Source organism: Microtus oregoni, unplaced genomic scaffold, assembly GCF_018167655.1.
Source record: "Microtus oregoni isolate MIOR12 unplaced genomic scaffold, Mior012 000028F_ref0000031, whole genome shotgun sequence".
Taxonomy (NCBI): domain Eukaryota; kingdom Metazoa; phylum Chordata; class Mammalia; order Rodentia; family Cricetidae; genus Microtus; species Microtus oregoni.
In genome coordinates, this window is record NW_024543087.1 from 26,914,875 (window position 1) to 26,932,162 (window position 17,288).

Consider the following 17,288-nt stretch of genomic DNA (forward strand, 5'->3'; position numbering starts at 1 on the left):
TGGCCCGGAGTGGCCATTCCTCTGACTGATTGGTGGGGCTGTTTGTACAGAAGCAGTCAGCATCCCTGAAAGCAGTATCATGGGACAAATTGCAGTGGCTGATGTCCAAATTTTGATGCAATGTCAAGGTCATCTTGGCAGATGGTTCACCAAAAAGTTGAAGATTGAAAGGTTTGAGGCGATGATGGGGTGAGCTGGTCCTTGAGCAGGGTTTGCTGTCTGCGGCATTGTGCATGCTCCATGAACGTTCTTTGTGCGTCTCTGGGCCGGCGTCTCTAAACAGTCTCCTTGCCCATTCACGGCAGGCAGGAGACGGGCATACTAGCAGACTTGTTCTCACTTGGGTTTCTCTGGGGACAGTGACTTCCAGAACAATTGGTTGTTCTCCAGTTGGGATCCAGGCCTCCTTACCAGGGAACGGACTTCTCTTTCTCCTTGAACATTGTTACTTGCTTTTGTTTTCTCCACAGGACAGGTTCCGGGTTGGAGGTGAAGCCATGAAGAGCAAGTAGAACAGATAATAATGCTTTACCGAAATCGCTTCTTGGTGCTGCTGGCCCTGGCTGGGCTGCTGGCCTTCCTGAGCCTCAGCCTGCAGTTCTGTGAGTACAGAGGGGCCTTGTGGGCTGCAGGAGGGTAGACGGCTTTGCTGGGAGACTAAGGGCCTGGGTTTGTAGGCAGCAAGGAAACTCCGGGGCTTTTTCATTATCGGTAGTCATGGTGAATGGTTGGAAGCAAGAATCCTAAACTGGCGTCTTTTCTTTCTTTGAGTCCATCTCTCACTCTGTAGCCCAAACTAGCCTCAATTTAGTGATCCTCCTTCCTTAGCCTCCTAGGCCTGTGCCGCCACACTGACAGCCACCCTCGCCGTACATTCTTTGAACTTCTACGTACATTCCCAAACCGCTTGCTTATTCTCGTTGACATCCATCCCCAAGGTCCAGAGGGTTCATCTTGATTTCTCATGCTGGGCAGAGGCATTTGACCTTCGGTTCCTTGAAGACTAAGTGGCCGTCTTATGTTCAGTCGTTGATGGGGCTGGGGTAACTCAGGATAGGGTGGGGAAACTGGCTTGCTGGTACGAAACTTGGCCCCTGGCGGCAGAGGCTGCTCACTAGAGGTCCCAGGTAGCAAGGTAAGGACTCTGGTGAAGCTCATCTGTGAGCTTCCCCGATTCATCATCTTCCACTGAATCTTTATGCTCACACTCTACCCCAAATCTGTGCTCCCCACACTTGCCATGAGAAGGGCTATCCTGGAACTCAAATCCTGCCTACTGTCCCCTGTGTCCCCCCTCTGCTTGGCTTTCTCCAAGGAACCAGCCTTTCCTTGAGCTCACCCCTGCGACCCTGCATGGACCAGCTCTTCCCCCATCTCCTTCCATCCTTTTAGCCCTTGCTTTCTTTCCTCTAGATACCCATCTGTTGCTGCAAGGGTTCGATGCTTTTGTGATGTACATCAGGATTCCATGAGCCAGCTCCCTTTCCCTAGCCACGGAGCCTCACTGTGCCTTTCCCCTGAATTCTTCCCCGAAGTAGTCGTCTCTTGAATGAATGAATCTGTACCTACTCTGGAAGCATCTCCTTTTCCTTTGGGTTCCGTGTGCTGGAAACTGAGGAGGCGCTGATACAATGCTGAGAACTGTGTTTGCTGTCACCTGGCTTCTCTGTTTTCCCACCTCACCCTGATGGGTGGGAGCTCTGTGGGGAGGTGGCATTTCTGTTTCACTTTGAGTGACAGAAATAGGAACAGGTGGCTCAGTGAGTGGGATGTGGGGAGTGCAGAGGAATGTGGGAGACTTGGCATCAGGAGTGGGTGGTTTGAAGAAAGAAAGCTTTGAGGCTTGCGTGATTTACCACAGGGTGGTATAGGCTCACCCCTGTGCATGTGACAGGCCACTCTAACAGTGAAGAGACCCAAAAATACTTATTTCATCCTTCCAATATTGGAAGTGGTCAAGAGAAGGTGACCAGAGACGTGCAGAAGTACTCCAGATGGCTAATGACCTGCAAAAATAGAAACCTTCCAATAAGTGGGGTCTGGCTTTCAGTGGTTTCGTTGTTTGTAGTTTTTCATTGGAAATTTTCCACCGTTTGGTGGAGGAGGAGGGAGCTGCAGTCAGCCTGGAGTTCTAGTCTGAGCCCTGGGCGGGCTCTGAGAGGTAAATGTGGCTCCCTTGTGTTCCTCAGGCGTCTCTCGCATGAGCTGGCCTGGGTGGCACTGAATGGCCCTGTGTGTCTTGCCTGTACCACACTTGTGAATGTTTGTCTGTTAGGAGGGCTGCTTTTCAGCCACACTTTTTTAAAGGAAAATTTTGCAGACTAAATTGGCCTGGCTGGACCCGAGCTCTTCATTCTGGAGTACCTTGCAGTGCAGAAAGCCTGAGAGATGGACGTCCGTGCTGCCCTCCTCCTCCTAGGTAATCTGCAGCTTTGGAACCTGTCTGTCTGCAGAGAAATGATGCTTGGTTGCTTCATTTATTTGACTGCTTTATTAATTGCTTAGTATTATAGTGTAAGGAACTTTGAGTCACAAAGCAAAGATGGACTCATGCTTTGTTCTTTCCCTAAAATATACACGCTTTTCTTTACTGTTCCTTTTGACAAATTTTTTGAATACCATGCTGGCAATGTTATTGTTTGAAACAATATAGTTTGTGTGTGTGTGTTCTTTATGTAAAAAGTATGGTTTCATTTTCTGAAACTACTGTGTATCTTGTTATATCTTGCTGGTAGATCAATATTCCTGTTGATATTTTAGATATGGAAACATTTTGACGCGGGTCAGGAGTGAGACATGGGATTGTTTAAACAAGCATGTCTCCCCGTAGGCAGAGGACGTGAGGAGTCAAGTCGCATGTGTCTGTGAAGTGCTTGCTGTATTCGGTGTTGTGGAGACAGAGTGAGAGGGGAAGTACCCGGACAGCATAGAGTACCGTTCATAGCTTCTCAACACATCCAGCTGTGATAACACGAATGGCTTGTGTGCGTTGAAGGTCCTTGTGAAATTATTTCATACACACACACACACACACACACACACGTATTTCAGTTCCTTAGTTTTGAAATGTGTACAGTAGGAAAATAACTTCTCGAATTCAAGGATTCTTTGTTACAACATGAAAAGACTGTTCGGATCTGAAGACATCTGCGTCGTTTCTGCTTTTTCTGCCCATTTATGATCTCCCATTTCCCCTCTGCAGCGTTTCTTCAGTCTGGGTTTTGTGCTCACTCTCAATCTTCTCCTTCCCCAAATGGCGGTGTGACAGGCACACACGGACTCTGAAGCTGTGGCCTTCATCTGAATGGTAGCTTCCTTATTAAGCAGCTGGCTACTCTGCACCTTCCTTCATCAGAGAATTAATCATCATAATTCTGCAAGGTTGGCATGAGAATAGACACTTGTGGAAACTTCCTGACTGGTACAAGCCTCTTCGTTACCAACCGCTCCTTTGCAGAGTTGGTACGAGCGTGTAGATTTTGGGAAAGCCCTGGCTCATGGCAGCTGCTGTTTCTTCTGTAAAATGGAGCTGATTGTTATGGTTTTGCAAGATTGATTGAGAGCTGAGAGCTTTTGGGAAAAACCCTTGGCCCACAGAAGTTTGACTGACCGTAAGTCTGTACACAAACCAGAGCCCTGCCAGAGTGCACTCTCATGGTATACTAGCATCCCAGAAGGTGGCAGAGCTTATTACTTCAGCTATTTAGTGAAAGAAAGCTTGGGATTTACCATCCATTTATTTGCTTTTACTCAGAGTCTGTTGGCTGACAGTGAATCTATGTGGTGTTTGTGGCACTCGTATTGTGGGGGGGGGGGGCATCCTCTTGGGCGGAGCCTCAGTTGGCCGCAGCAGACTTCATCCGCAGTAGTTAAAGCTAGTGTTGTCTTCAGGGTCTGACACGTCCTTCCTGCAGGAGGAGTTGGCCTGTTCTGTGTGACCTGATGGACACAGAGACACATTTGCATTGGGCAGGAAGTGGAGCTGCTGAAGATTCAGGGTTATGTCAAAGGTGTGTGTTCTCCCCCCAGGAGTTGGCACACTCTGGAAGGTCACTTTCTAAAGAGGACAGAGTCAGGCAAGTCATTGGGCCCAATCACATTTTATATCTTTAAACGCTAAAGTTTTATTAATTTTATCTTTCCTTGTTGATCCAGTGCTGGGAATATGTGCAGTTTTGTTCTTTAGCTAATACTCCTGCTTTGTCACTGGCCTGGGAATTGAGTCCCTCGGGAGCCTCAGACCCCTCTGACCAGTGGAGGGGTCTCAGGAGCAGAGACTTGGAATGCTGGGCAGGCAAGGGGTGGAGCATGGTGGAGTGGGTGGAGCATGGACTCTGGAGCCTGACTGCAGACCAAACCCGGCCTGCCACTAACCAGCTGTCCACACTCAGAGAAGCTACGTGCCATCTCCGTGCCTCAGTTTCCCCTCAGTGAAGTGGAGAATGTGATAGAGTTGGTGAGGACTCTGCAGCACATAGTACAGTGTTTGGCACATGGTACCCCTGACGTGTGTCAAATGAATTGAGATCATGCATGTATGGCGGAGTGGTATGGCGGGTTAGAAGAGAGGAAACCTGTCTAGTCAGGGGACACCTGAGGTCATGCTTGAGGGAGACTAGGAGTTGTCTGGGGAGGACACTAGAGAAGAGTGTCCCTGGCAGATGGAATCTGTGCAGAGGCAAAGCAGAAGGGAGCCCCAGCGGCAGAGACGCCACCATGCAATTAGCATATTGGAGAGGGCAGAGCCCACTTCTGTTTTCTCCAGAATGTGGACATCCAAGTGCAAGGGTCAGCATTGCCTTGGGATCGTGTTTAAAACGCACATTCCCAAACAAGCAAACAGAAATGTCTGCAGCCCTCCCTACAGAATCTGACTCTCGGTGGGAGCAGAGCCCAGGGTCTGTGTTAAGAGCCAGCACCTGGATGTGTCTCATGTATAGTGTGAGCTGGTGGGGGGGGTGACGCTGGGCGGTGCAGCTCAGAGGCTGTTTCGCTTACGCAGTCAAAGACTGGGGGAGGCTCAGAGGCAGGCGTTAGCCCTGAAAGGAAGACGCAAAACCTGGAGTGTCACCGTGGGGGGGGGGGGGGGCTTTATGACTGCTTGGGAGGTGGGATGGGGCAGAGTGATCCTATCTTGAAACCCAGAATCTGCTGGGGTCGTCACAAGATACTTTGTCCATCCACATGTTCATCCAGAGGTCTCCTGCAGGCCTCCATTCAAGAGGAAGATACCAGTTAAGGGAAATGAAATATCCAGACAGAGGGGAGGCAGGAGGATTGCTCAGAACAAGAATGTGCAGAGCTCAGGAAAGGGAAGTGGGGTGAGCGTGGTGCACAGGGTGCCTAGAAGCGCATGAGGGCTGCATGGTTGCAGTGCCCGGCCCAAAGTGGATCTTGGTCGAATGCCTAGGAAAGACCGAGTCTGCAGCCACTGTTTGTGGCTTTGTGTTCACCATCATGCAGTCTGGGCTGGGAGCAACCTGATCGTGTAGAGGCTGTGAAATTGTTTGCTTTGGCCCACCCAATGTTTCCAGGTTTTAAAAATTATTTACCAGTTTTACATAAACTTTCAGCTCTTGTTTGAAAAGTCATTTTCCCTGGCATCTGAGAGCTCTGGCTCCGTCCTGCTCAGTCTCCGCTACAGCTGTGTTTTTCCCTGGGAAAAGAAAGGAGGGTGGGCCCCTCAAAAAAAAAAAAAAAACACAGATCCTACAGAGTCAGGAAGAGAGAATGATGACGAGACAGCTTCACCTGGGGGGAGGAGGTGCTTAGACAAGAGCTGTTCAGAAGCCAGGGAAGGAGGTAGCCGTCCGGAGGTCTCAGGTGGACACACTAGGAGTCCCAAGCTTCAGCAGCTCCATGAAGCAGGTAGAATGTGTGTATGGCAAGGTTCTTTTGGCACCTTTCTGTCAGCGAAGCCAGCATTCTTCCTATAGACTCCAGATCCCATACTCTGTCCCTGCCCTGGAGTGCCTTAGATCCCATGTCAACTGGGAAAGAGAATAACAACATTGGGTGACCTCCAGTGGCCTCTGCACAGAGGAGCTGAGGAAGGAGCAGTGGCGTTGCCTTGGTTGTTTAGATTCTTGCTCCCTCAGCCTCGTGTGCTCTTTGGAGACAGCTGTTGGTGTGTGCAGCATCAATTCCATGGTGATCTCTGAAGGCCTGTTCTGTACGACATACGTAATCTTACTGACCACAATAATAGTAGGTCTAGGATAAAGGTAGCTGAGAGTAAACCCCTTGGCTACAGAACAGCCCGGAGCCTGTCCCCAGCCTGGGACTAGACCACCCTCCACTCCTTGTCTGCTGTGCATTCTACGAAGGAAGGCATGAACTATAGCAGTGTATGTGAACTGGGGTGTTTGGAAGATCCTTGTGTGTTTCCGTGACCAAGGGTTAGAGGTGGACACTTTCAGGGAGCAAGGAGTCCAGCAGGCAGAGTGACTCAGTAGATAAAGTTCTTGTTACCAAGACAACCTGAGCTTGATTCTGAGAACCCGCATGGTGGAAGGAGACAAGCAGCTCCCACAGGTTATCCTCGGGCGCTCAGACTTGGGGGCGGAGGGGACCCAGGACACAAGAAGTGAGGGAGCCAGGTCCTTTTCATAGTTCTTTCCATGCCCAGCTGGCCGTCTCTGTAATTACTAGCTTCCATTGTGACTTGGGGTCTTTGGTCTTCACATCACAGTGGGTAGGAGCCAACCTGTGTTCCCCTCAGGAATGTAGTTTCCGGACCTGTCCCTGAGGCTTCAAGTGGGACTCAAAATCTAGGTCCACTGAGGGACCCCTCACACTCTAGCACTTGAGAAACTTAGGTCCTTATGGCAAATGCTAGGGGAAGAAATCAAGGCAGATAGCTTATAAATGGCCTCAAGCCGGATAGGACTTGCTGCCTCCCCAGCCCGGTGAGCCGTACTCTGCCATGCTCCACTGGCTCATGCAAGCAGCCAGCTCAACAGAGACTCTTACTGAATTGCTACATCGGTTGGCTCATGATGAGGCAACATTAAAATGGGGGGAGCATGAAAGGCAGTATGTGGGGGCTCAGTAAGCTCTCAAAGGAACTTGAGTTCAACTGTTTGATCAGTCTTGTCTGTATAGAATCGAGCATCCGAGTCTTCTTGTGGGGGTTTGGCCTTCCCCAGCTCTCCTATAGAACAAAACCCAGCCCAGCATGAATACAAGTGATCAAAGGCAGATAACAGAACCGCAGCTCTTCCTTGTGCTTCTGGTTTCCATCGGCAATCACAGCAGCCCTTTGAAGACAGGGTGGGCATTTAAGATACTTTTGAGGGCTGAGGAGTGCTGAGGGAATTGTGGGAACTGGCTATTAGAGCAAATCATTACTCTTTGGCAGGTGGACAGCAGAAAGAGAGAACGCCAGAGGGCTTGAGGCGATAGAGAGAAACTGGAGCAGAGTAGAAGCGTGATGTGGGAGTCCGTGTGTTGCTTGTATTGGTTAAGGAATAAAGAAACTGCCTTGGCCTGATAGGGCAGAACTTAGGTAGGCAGAGAAGACAGAACTGAATTCTGGGAGGAAGAAAGCAGAATCAGAGAGATGCTATGGATCCACCAGAGAACAGATGCTGGGACTTTTACCCGGGCTAAGCTAGCCAGGCGCCCGGGAAAACAAGCAGACTCCCTCCATGTTACAGAAGTAGGACAGGAGTACTGACTTGGGTGAACCGAACGCTTGCAAGAGTTAGAAGAGCTGCTGCCGCTGAGGTGGCTGGGGGCGGGGGACTAGCTCACTGTGCTCCCAGGGTAGTGTGGACCACCGGACTCAGTGTCTCCTGATCCCACACTGAAGAGAACACCTGTTACAAAATCATAACGCAGGCAGTAGGGGGTATCTAGAAAAAAGGCTCAGTGTTCTTGCCAAGGACCCAAGTTCATCCGCATCAAGTGGCTCACAATCACCTGGAACCACCCATTTCATGGGATCCAACACCTTCTGGCCTCCACGAACACTGTGTGCGTGTGGTGGACATTAACTCATGCAATCACATACACTTAGACATAAACAAAATAATAAGTCTTTTTCAAGGAACTTACAGGGGTGGGAGTGAACATTTGGAGGACAGATGTGGAAATGACATATTCTTTACCATAGTCTTTGCGCAGGTGACCTCAAGTCCTTCACCACAATCCTAATGTCAGTATTGTCAACATCGTTTTACAAACAAAGGTAGCCATATCTGCCCAGAGCCAGGACTGGATCCGGCTCCTTGCTCTCTGGACCCTTGTGCTCCCCAGCCCAGGAGGCTTCTCGGCAGTAAGAACCATGGCCATACTTAAGTGGAGTCCCACCTGCCTGTGGTCCCCGAGGAGGTGACCAGCCCAAGTTGAGGTCCCAGAGAGGGCAAGGCAGACCTGGAACTAGGAAGGTAAAATCAGGTGGCAAACCCGACCTTGGCCTCGATGGGTTCCTTGTTGGTAGTGTCACAGAGTGGCCTGGGGAGCAGCTGAGCCCAGACATAAAGTTGAAGTGACACTGTATCCTGTTGTGTTTGCAGTCGCTGGGATGGATACCTGTGGTTCCCCGCAGGGAGTGTGAGTCTGCCAGCTGTCTGTACAGCGGAGGGAGAGCAGGCAGATCACACATGCTAAGGGGACGGTAGGGAACTGGGTCCTGAAAGCCACCAGATTCCACTGCCTCACTGTCCTCCCTCTGGGGCAGCCTGTCTTCTCTGGATAGGGGTCTTGTTAGGCCTGCTTAGAGTCAGGTCCCTTCCTGAAACATTGTCTTCAGCCAAATACTCGAAATGTGAGCCTGTCGGGACATTTGAGATGCAAACCATAGTAGCTAGGGACCAGCAGATTTTTGTCCTCCTCTCGGGGTCAAGGCCTTGATGTGAGGACACCGTGAGACACTGGCGTGGCACCCTGGAGGAAGGACCCTGACAAGACAGAGAGATATTCCCAATAGTGGGCGGGTCCAGACACTTGGCTGGAGCATACCCGCTGAGCCATTCATGACTGTGGGCCAGCCAGGAGCTGTTGGCAAAGGGACTGTCTGGGAAGTTCTAATAGCTCTGACTCCGGGCCATTTCTTCCATCCTATGGGTCCAGAAATAGCATCAACAAAAGTCAAAATGTAATCATCGGATGCAGGTTTTGCTTCAAAGAAGTTCATAGCTCTGGCAGCTGGGCGAGGTTCCGGTTAGCTAGCATTTGTCTGAAGATGGTGGTGACCACTCACGGCACAGCTCAGCATCTCCTCCCTAGCGGTCTCCACTGTGCCTTCCCTGTGCTCCCAAACCAGTGACCGGGAACACAGAAGGTGTTGTGACTGGGATGTTTCCACCCACACAGCAGAGTTCCTGGTCCTTCTCTGTCTGTCTGTCTGTCCACTCTCAGTCCAGATGCCCCCCCACCTTTTCATCATCTCTCCTTTTCATCATCTGCTTTGGGACAGCAGTGGGGTTTTTTGTTTTGTTTTTTTGAGACAGGGTTTTTCTGTGTAACCATCCTGGCTGTCCTGTAGACCAGAATGGCCTTGAACTAATAGAGATCCACCTGCCTCTGCCTCCTGAGTGCTGGAATTAAAGGTGTGCACACCACCGCCTGACTTTGGGACAGCAATTTTTCTAATTGTCCTGGGGAGGGGGTGGCGAGACACGGGCAAGGGCTGATGGGATAAGTGCTGTCTCAGATCGCAGGCTCCAGACAGCTTCTGTGTGCCCAGCCTCTGAGCCCACCCCTCTACTCACTGTGCCCAGGACAGAAGAACTGGCCCCCAAGAGCTCATGTGGCAAGTGGCACAATGCAAGGATGGCAGCATCCTCCAGCCTCAAAAGGTCCTGTCCCTCCAGATGTTCTCCCCAACCAGCATTCATCAAAGAGGGTCCCTGTGTTGCCCCTTATGGGTCAATTGGACCAGGTATCTCAGAGGTCTGAGGCAAGTCCTGAGCCAGGTTGCTGACCACAGCAGCCGGCTACACAGCAGCCTCTCAGAACCAGGAAAGACGGTCTCCAGCCCTTCCCTCTCTAGGCTGCTCCAGAAGACAGACTGACATGCAAATCAAAATGGAGGGTGTGATTCAGAGAAGACCTTTAGCTCAGCAAGCATTTCTGAAAGGGCTGTCCTTTGCCAGCCCCGTTAGGGTGCATAAACATGGAAGAGACGTTTGGGGTGGTGGAATAGCAAACTGGGGCGCCTCTAGTATAAGCAGCCCTAACAGCAGAAGCTAGATACACTTCTTATGGGAGAGGGATGTGGAAACCCCTTATAAACTCAGAGTGGACTTCCTGGAGGAGGCAGCTCCTGCAGATTCAAGCAGCAGGAATTGGGGTGGGCAGAATTATAAGCAAACAGGACCGTAAATGAGACATTCCGGGGGGTGGGCTCTGAGCAGCACACATGCCGACGGGGTGAAGATGGAGTTGAGGGGATGTCACACACATATACCCCATGCATGAGAGCTGTGTGTACCGGGTGTCTGGAGGAGTCTGCAGAGAGCTCCTTGTGGATGATTCAGAGTCGCAAACAGCATAGGGCCAGCTCAGCAAGGGGAATAATGGACAAGACGAAGGAGCCCAGTGCCAGAGGAAGCAGCAAAGATCTTTCTAGATCATGACCTAATCGTGTGGTTTTCAAACCGCTGCTTCTTTGAGTCATGCATGGGTCACTTGGATCCAACCACCAGGGTCCCCAGTTGACCTCCACAGACCTCACAGCTTGTGCTATGATTCCACACACGCTATCTCCATGTCACTCATGTGTCTACATAGCTGGACCATGCCTTGGCCCAGGCTCAAAGCAAGTGAGCTACAAGCTAGCCATGGAGCTGGAATTCGATAGATTCCATACAAAGCGAAGAACTGAAGGTACTACCCAGTCAGAAGGGCCAGCCCTTAAGATGCCACCGTGGGACATCTGCTTTGTTACCAGTTTCCGGAGCCACAGTAAATTAGCTCCAGGCCACCGAGCTGCGCCTTGGCCTCTCTAACTTCTTCAGCCATGGGAAGACAAAGATTCTAGCTACAGCTAAATTCTGAACTAGGGAATGGCCGACTCCACAAGTTTTTTATTGTTGTTTTAGTAAAGTCTGTAAATATGTTTATGTATATTAAGAATTAGTAATAAATGCGTATTTTATGCATATAGAATGCATGAATGTGAGACTGCTATAAATGTATCTATGTTAAATTGATACAGATATTTATAGGAAAACGAAGTACTTGCTCACATGTGTTCCTTCCATCCCCCAGATGAATGCACCATGGCGTCATGGTGCATCTCCTGATTCGTTGCTGGGATCTCACATAGGGAACAAATACCTGAATACTCCGTGTGATGGTTAATCTTGTCAACGTGATAGGATTTGAAATAAGATCAAATCTCAGGGATGTCTGTGAGGGGCTACTCTCTAGAGTAGGTTGAGTAGGTGGTACCTAATTCTGGGATCGGGGATCCTAGCTGAATAAAAAGGAGAGAGGGTGATGGGTGCAAGTCTTTGTTGTTCTCTGTTTCCTGACTGTGGACCTGCCGGCCTGCTGCTCTTGCCACAGCGCCTTCTCTGCTATGGTGGGATGTATCTCCTCTGTGATCCCAAAGAAATTATCCCTTCCATAAATTGCTTCTTTGAGGTATTATGTCATAGCCATGAGATATGTGACTAATACAGAAAGTTGGTACTGGGAAGTGGGGTATTGCTGGAATAAATCCGATCCTGTAGCCTTAGGAACTGCTTTGTGGAAGAGTTTGGGTTAGAAAAGACCTTGACTGCTATAAGAGTTCTTAATGTGCTCTTCTGGAGAGAGCTTCAGCCAGGATGTTGAGAGTGGTGGCCAATTCATGTGGATTCAGAGGGGAACAAAGATTCTATGAGAAACCAAGTTAGGGACTGTCTTTTGCTGGGATTGGGGAGGGGGGGGGGATGACTGTCTTAGTTAGGGTTTCTGTTGCTGTGCAGAGACACCACGACCTCGGCAACTCTTACAAAGGAAAGCATCTAATTGGGGCTGGCTCACAGTTTCTGAGGTTTAGTCCATTATGGTTATGGCAGGAAGCATGGTGGCATGCAGGCAGACGTCGTGCAGGCGGAGGGGAGTTCTACATCTGGATTCTCAGACAGCAGCAAGTGTCAGTGGACCACTGGCCAGGCTTAAGCTTGTGCGACCCCAAAGCTCTCCCCCTGTGACACCCTTCCTCCCACAAGGCCACACTTCCCAATAGTGCCAGCCCCTAAGAGCCTATGGGGCCATTTTTATTCGCGCCTCCGCAGGGGCCATTCATGTTGGGTTCTGTCAGAGAATATGGCTGCAGTCTGCTCCTGTCCTGAGAACTCTGGTAGAGTTGACTTTAAAAGTGACTTGTTTGGCAGAGGAAGTTTTGAGACGGAGCAGCAGTCCGGCTGGGTCATGGTTACCGCACATTGCTTTTATCCAGCTCGGTGGTGAGGGGAGCGGCAAGTGGAGGAGAAAAGATGGAAAACGTGCCATTGGGCAGGGGAGGGAGGGAGTTTAAGGCTGTAGACAAGGCAGGTGGTGAGAAGCAGCTATAATCGCTAAGGGGATTATCACCCATGAAGAGTAATCTCTTGCTGTGCCCTGGGACAGCAGGGAAGGTGTCCTGAGGGCAAATCCTTATCCATTGCAGGCTCTGTCTCGAAAGGAGAGATCTCCGCTGAGGAGCGCCTGAGGGGGTTCCCTGCTTCTCAGAGCAGCTGCCTAGGAAAATGTTGTCTTAGGCTTGTACTCAGAACCTGCTGCAGCTGTGGTCCAGTGGAGCCAGGCTCCATCCCTAGCTGCCAGTGGACCGTGGCTGTGCCGTGCCATTGTATATTGTAATGTGTAACTTACTTTTTATTTTATAGGAGCTCACAGCTAAGAGATTGTCTTCAGTTCCAGGTGATACTTGGACTTGGAACTTTGAGTGTTGGGACTTGTGAAGTTGGCTGTTGGGATCGGCTCTGTCTCCTTCCCTGGCTCTTTAGCAGTAGCGTTCCTCTCTACTCGGGGTATCAGTCACTTGTCTGTTACGTATGTTGCGATTGGTTTTCTCTTCATGTACTCATTCTCTCTCATCTTGGTCTATAACATGTTTGGCCAGGGGAACTTTTAGATATTTATATAGAAGAAATTATAGAATGTAAGCTGTTGGAGACCAGTGATTAGTCTCTGTTTCCGCTATCGTGTGGGTACATGCGTGTATATAAAAGTAAACAAGTAAATAAGTTTTTATTATTGCTGTGGCGGCTGGTACGCCTCTTCGAGGTTAGCTGTTTATAAGTGTGTCTCCCCTAACAGATGCAGAAACTGTGACTGCCACTGTGCGGGGATCTCTAGAAACCGGGAAACTGCAAAACCATTGCTCTACCATGCAAGGACTGGGAACTGCTGAGACAGGCTGTCTGTGGAAAGACAGATGGCTGGGTAGCCCCAACCTGCCCCTTGAAGAGCGGGGCGAGCCTCTCCTAGCCCACAGGAAAGGATTATAGGTGCCCTGTCACCACCTTCACTGGTTCTGGCCATATGTCCGCCCTGCCAAGGGTCAGGAGTGCTGTCAGCTCAGCCAACCTCCCATGGGGCCTCACACTCACTGATAGAAAGATGGATGCCAGATAAACCATTGCATATTGCCTGAGGCACACATGGTGGGGAGAGCCGGCCCAGGCAGACAAATGGGACCGAGTCCATTCACTGCACATGTGTGCCCCAGTCAGACTCTCTTCTGTGAAATAATCTCCTGAGGACTAGTGAGCAGATTGCCGAGATAGGGCCCTAGGGACTGCAGAGTGTGGTCGGATGCTATTCATCCAGGTGTGACACCCACCCACCCACTTAGCACTTAGCAGGCGCCAGTGGACAGTGATTTCCCCCCTTGATACAGTTACAGGAGCTAAAAGCTTACTGAGAAGAGGGATTGAGTCCGGGAACTTAAGAGTGTGGAATAAGTTCTTGCCTATGCTGACAGGGCGCAGGGGGAGGAGTGTCTGTTACTCAGGAAGTCACAGGTGCACTTCTGGAGACTGGCTTCTCTTGTTCCACTACGGTCTGTCCTGACTGAAGAAGGGACTCCTTACTGTGACTTTCAGGCCTCCTTGGGCCGCAGCAGCGGATCCAGCAGCCTCTTCATCTGTTCTGCTCTCCTTGCAGTCCACCTCATCCCAGTGTCCACAACCAAGGATGGCGGGGGCAGCAAGAGCCGGAAGAGGATCATGCCGGACCCGGTGACGGAGCCGCCCACGGTAGACCCGGTGTATGAAGCGCTTCTCTACTGCAACATTCCGAGTGTAGCCGAGCGCAGCATGGAAGGTAGACCCGGTGTATGACCTGTCCCGGTGACCTGGAGCTCAGTACACAAGTAGACGCCCTGGGGACCAAGTTCTCTAAGCAGCATCATGCTGGCATAAGAAGCTGGCCAGCTTGGGCTCATTCTTCAGAGCCACTACCCCGTGCCCAAAGATGGGCTCCTGGGTTTTAGCATACTCTACTGAGTATAGGGGAAAGTCGCTGGTCCCTGGTGAGGTGTGGGCAAGGCAGACAGGGTGTTGAAGGTGGCCGTCCCCTTGGCTACTCAGCTTCTCAGTGTAAATCTATAGTATGCTTAGCATGTCCACAGGACCTAGAGTCTTGCTGTAAAGGAGTATGAAATAGTGTCCCCATCAAGTTTGGCTTTCCCCAGTGTATCGACGGGTGCTGTGGGATGCATGTATTGATGGCCTGCTGTGTTCGGGTGCTGTGGGATGCATGTATTGATGGCCTGCTGTGTTCCCTGGAGGATTTAAAGCAGAAGTCCGTTGCTAGGATTTTTGTGGGCCTCTCCCAGTCTCTGCCTATGAGACATTGGTCGTCATGTGTACATCTCACCGACCTTTGGTCATCTCTGTTACCTTGGGAGTCCTGGGACATGCCAAACCCTCTCGTGTCCCTTTGTCCCACCTTTAGGGTTTTTTAGCATCACCCTCCCACCCAGCACAGTGGCCCTTCCTCCACTTCAGGCTCTGCTATTTCTGGGTTGCCCTGGTTACTAGCTCCTCAGTCCCCCAGCCCGGGCATGCGCCACCCTTGCTAAAACACTGTTGTTTGTTGTGTGGTGACTGGAAGATGTGTCTCTCACAGGTCACGCCCCGCATCATTATAAGCTGGTCTCGGTTCATGTGTTCATTCGCCACGGGGACAGGTACCCACTGTATGCCATTCCCAAAACCAAGCGACCAGAAATTGACTGCACTCTAGTGGCTAGCAGGTAAATTGCACTTTTTTATAAGGGTCATTTTCATGCCCTCTGCTGGGTTCTGTACGAGCAGAGCATTATGGGAAGGAGGAGTTAACTACGGTTTGGTGACTGTGAACTGTTCAACATATTCGCTGTCTTGCATGGCATGCTGCTGTCTGACTCCTTTGGAAGATACAAACAAACATCTCTTCCACCCAGATAGGGCACCGATGACGGAGAGAAAAAAAAACAAAAACAAAAAAAATGACTCTGCCCAGATCCAGCTTGGTGAGCCAGTGGTTTTACTGGGGTTCCCTAGAGGATCATGGGTGAGTCAAAGGCAGCTGCCTCACTGAAAATCCCACCCAGCGTGGGTGATGACTTCGAAAGGTCCTTTCCTGTGGCCTCCTGTTACAGTGTGCAGGCAGTTCCATCACCCCTTCTCCCCCTTAGTGGGTATTCACTGCCCTTAAAACCTCGGGACAGGGCCTTGAGTCTTGAGTTTTGTATGTCTTTTCCATTTCATCTGGCTTCCCGACTCTTCTCAGCCTCGCACCTTCCTGCAGGAGGGAATGTCTGAATTGAGACAGGCCCAGAGCAGAGAGGGCATCCCAGGCAACTCAGAATATACACTGAGGCCTGAGTTCAGTCTGAGAGCCACTCCCTCATTCTGTTCTTCAGTTTAAGGAAGATGCGATCCAGTGAGCTCTGGGTTAGGAGTCACCCACCGTAGAGCTGTTCCGTGGAGGCAGCAGGAGAGTCCGCTAGTCTCTTGGAGCTCAGGCTCCCCCTCTGAGGTGGAAATGGTGAAGCTCAGCAGGCAGGGTTGGGGTGAGGAGCTGGACGCTTCGCAGGAGGAGGAGGGAGTGTTCACATCGCAGCTGTGAAGACGATGAGTATAGGATAGTATTTCAGCCATTTAATTTTTCACAGCATTAGAGACAGCGCTGTCTTAGTTGAAAGCCCTCAGGATGAAAAATAATTGAACAGAGAATGGAAACTGCGTGTATGGAAATTAGAAGCGCAGTTAGCATAAACGATGGTTTGGCCGTAGCCAGTGTGTCTGGGGTACGTAGCATCTATCCTTATGGAATGGGACCAGGAGATGTAGGGAAGTGCCTAGTGGGAGCGACATTATTTTGATGGAATGGTCCTGGGGTGCCAGCCTGCCTAGGCAGGACCAGCCCAGTGGAGCCTGTCTGCAGCCAGGGCTGTTCTTTGAAGACACAAATCTGGGATTTCAGATAACTCTTGCTGTCCCAAGTCTCTTCATGGTCTGAAGTTTGGGGATTAATAAGTGAAGCATTTTAGGTAAAAAGCCCATGCCTGGGGTTTTGTTCATTTTTCTCTCATGCCAGAGACTGCAGTGCTGCCAGCCTGGGTACCTGTGTCTTCTTTGCTACATAGAGTAAACAAGGTTTGTCTATAGGGTCTCCTGTTAGGGGACCGTGGGGACACTGGCTCTTTCCCTCCAGAATGAGCCCTCACTCTCCAGCCTGGTGTTCAGACTTTCCACGAAGACTCCCTGCTCCCCAGCACCCTGCTTCCTGTAACACCCATCATAGCTTGTGCCCGCTGTCGCCTCCCACTGGAGTTATCCCTTCATGTTCATCCCACTTGCACAGTGTCTTCAAGACCTTGTTAGAGGTTCCCTTGTGGTGGTTTGAAAGAAAATGTCCCCCATAAGGGAGTGGCACTATTAGGAGGTATGGCCTTGTTAAAGTAGGTGTGGAGGAAGTGTGTTACTATGGAGGTGGGCTTTGAGGTCTCATATATGCTCAAGACACCACCCATTACCTCAGTTTGCTTTCCGTTGCGTAGCAACCAAGATGTAGGATTCTTAGCTCCAGCACCATGTCTGCCTGCATGCTGCCATGTCCCACCATGATGATAATGGGCAAACCTCTGAAACTAGAAGCCGCCACCTCAATTAAATGTTTCCTTTTTAAGAGTTACCATGGTCATGGTGTCTCTTCATAGCAACAGAAACCCTAACTAAGACATCCGTCTTCCAGGAAGCAGCCCCCCATCCCATGTGTGAAACACTGGGGTGACTCTGTGACTATTTGGGGAGCCGACAATGCCCAACTCTCACTGCAGAGGGCTGGGGGCATACAGG

The 17,288-nt window shown here is 50.5% G+C and overlaps 1 protein-coding gene across 2 annotated transcripts in view; it reads left to right on the forward strand.

Moving 5' to 3' along the window:
* Pxylp1 (2-phosphoxylose phosphatase 1) overlaps nt 1-17,288 on the forward strand; it is a 64,155-nt gene that overhangs the window by 34,454 nt on the left and 12,413 nt on the right. For both annotated transcript variants that reach the window (XM_041676713.1, XM_041676712.1), the window contains exons 2-4: nt 471-602; nt 14,107-14,265; nt 15,073-15,199. In XM_041676713.1, the coding sequence (XP_041532647.1) occupies nt 524-602; nt 14,107-14,265; nt 15,073-15,199 (365 nt within the window). In that variant the 5' untranslated portion in view covers nt 471-523. The remainder of the gene's footprint in view (nt 1-470; nt 603-14,106; nt 14,266-15,072; nt 15,200-17,288) is intronic.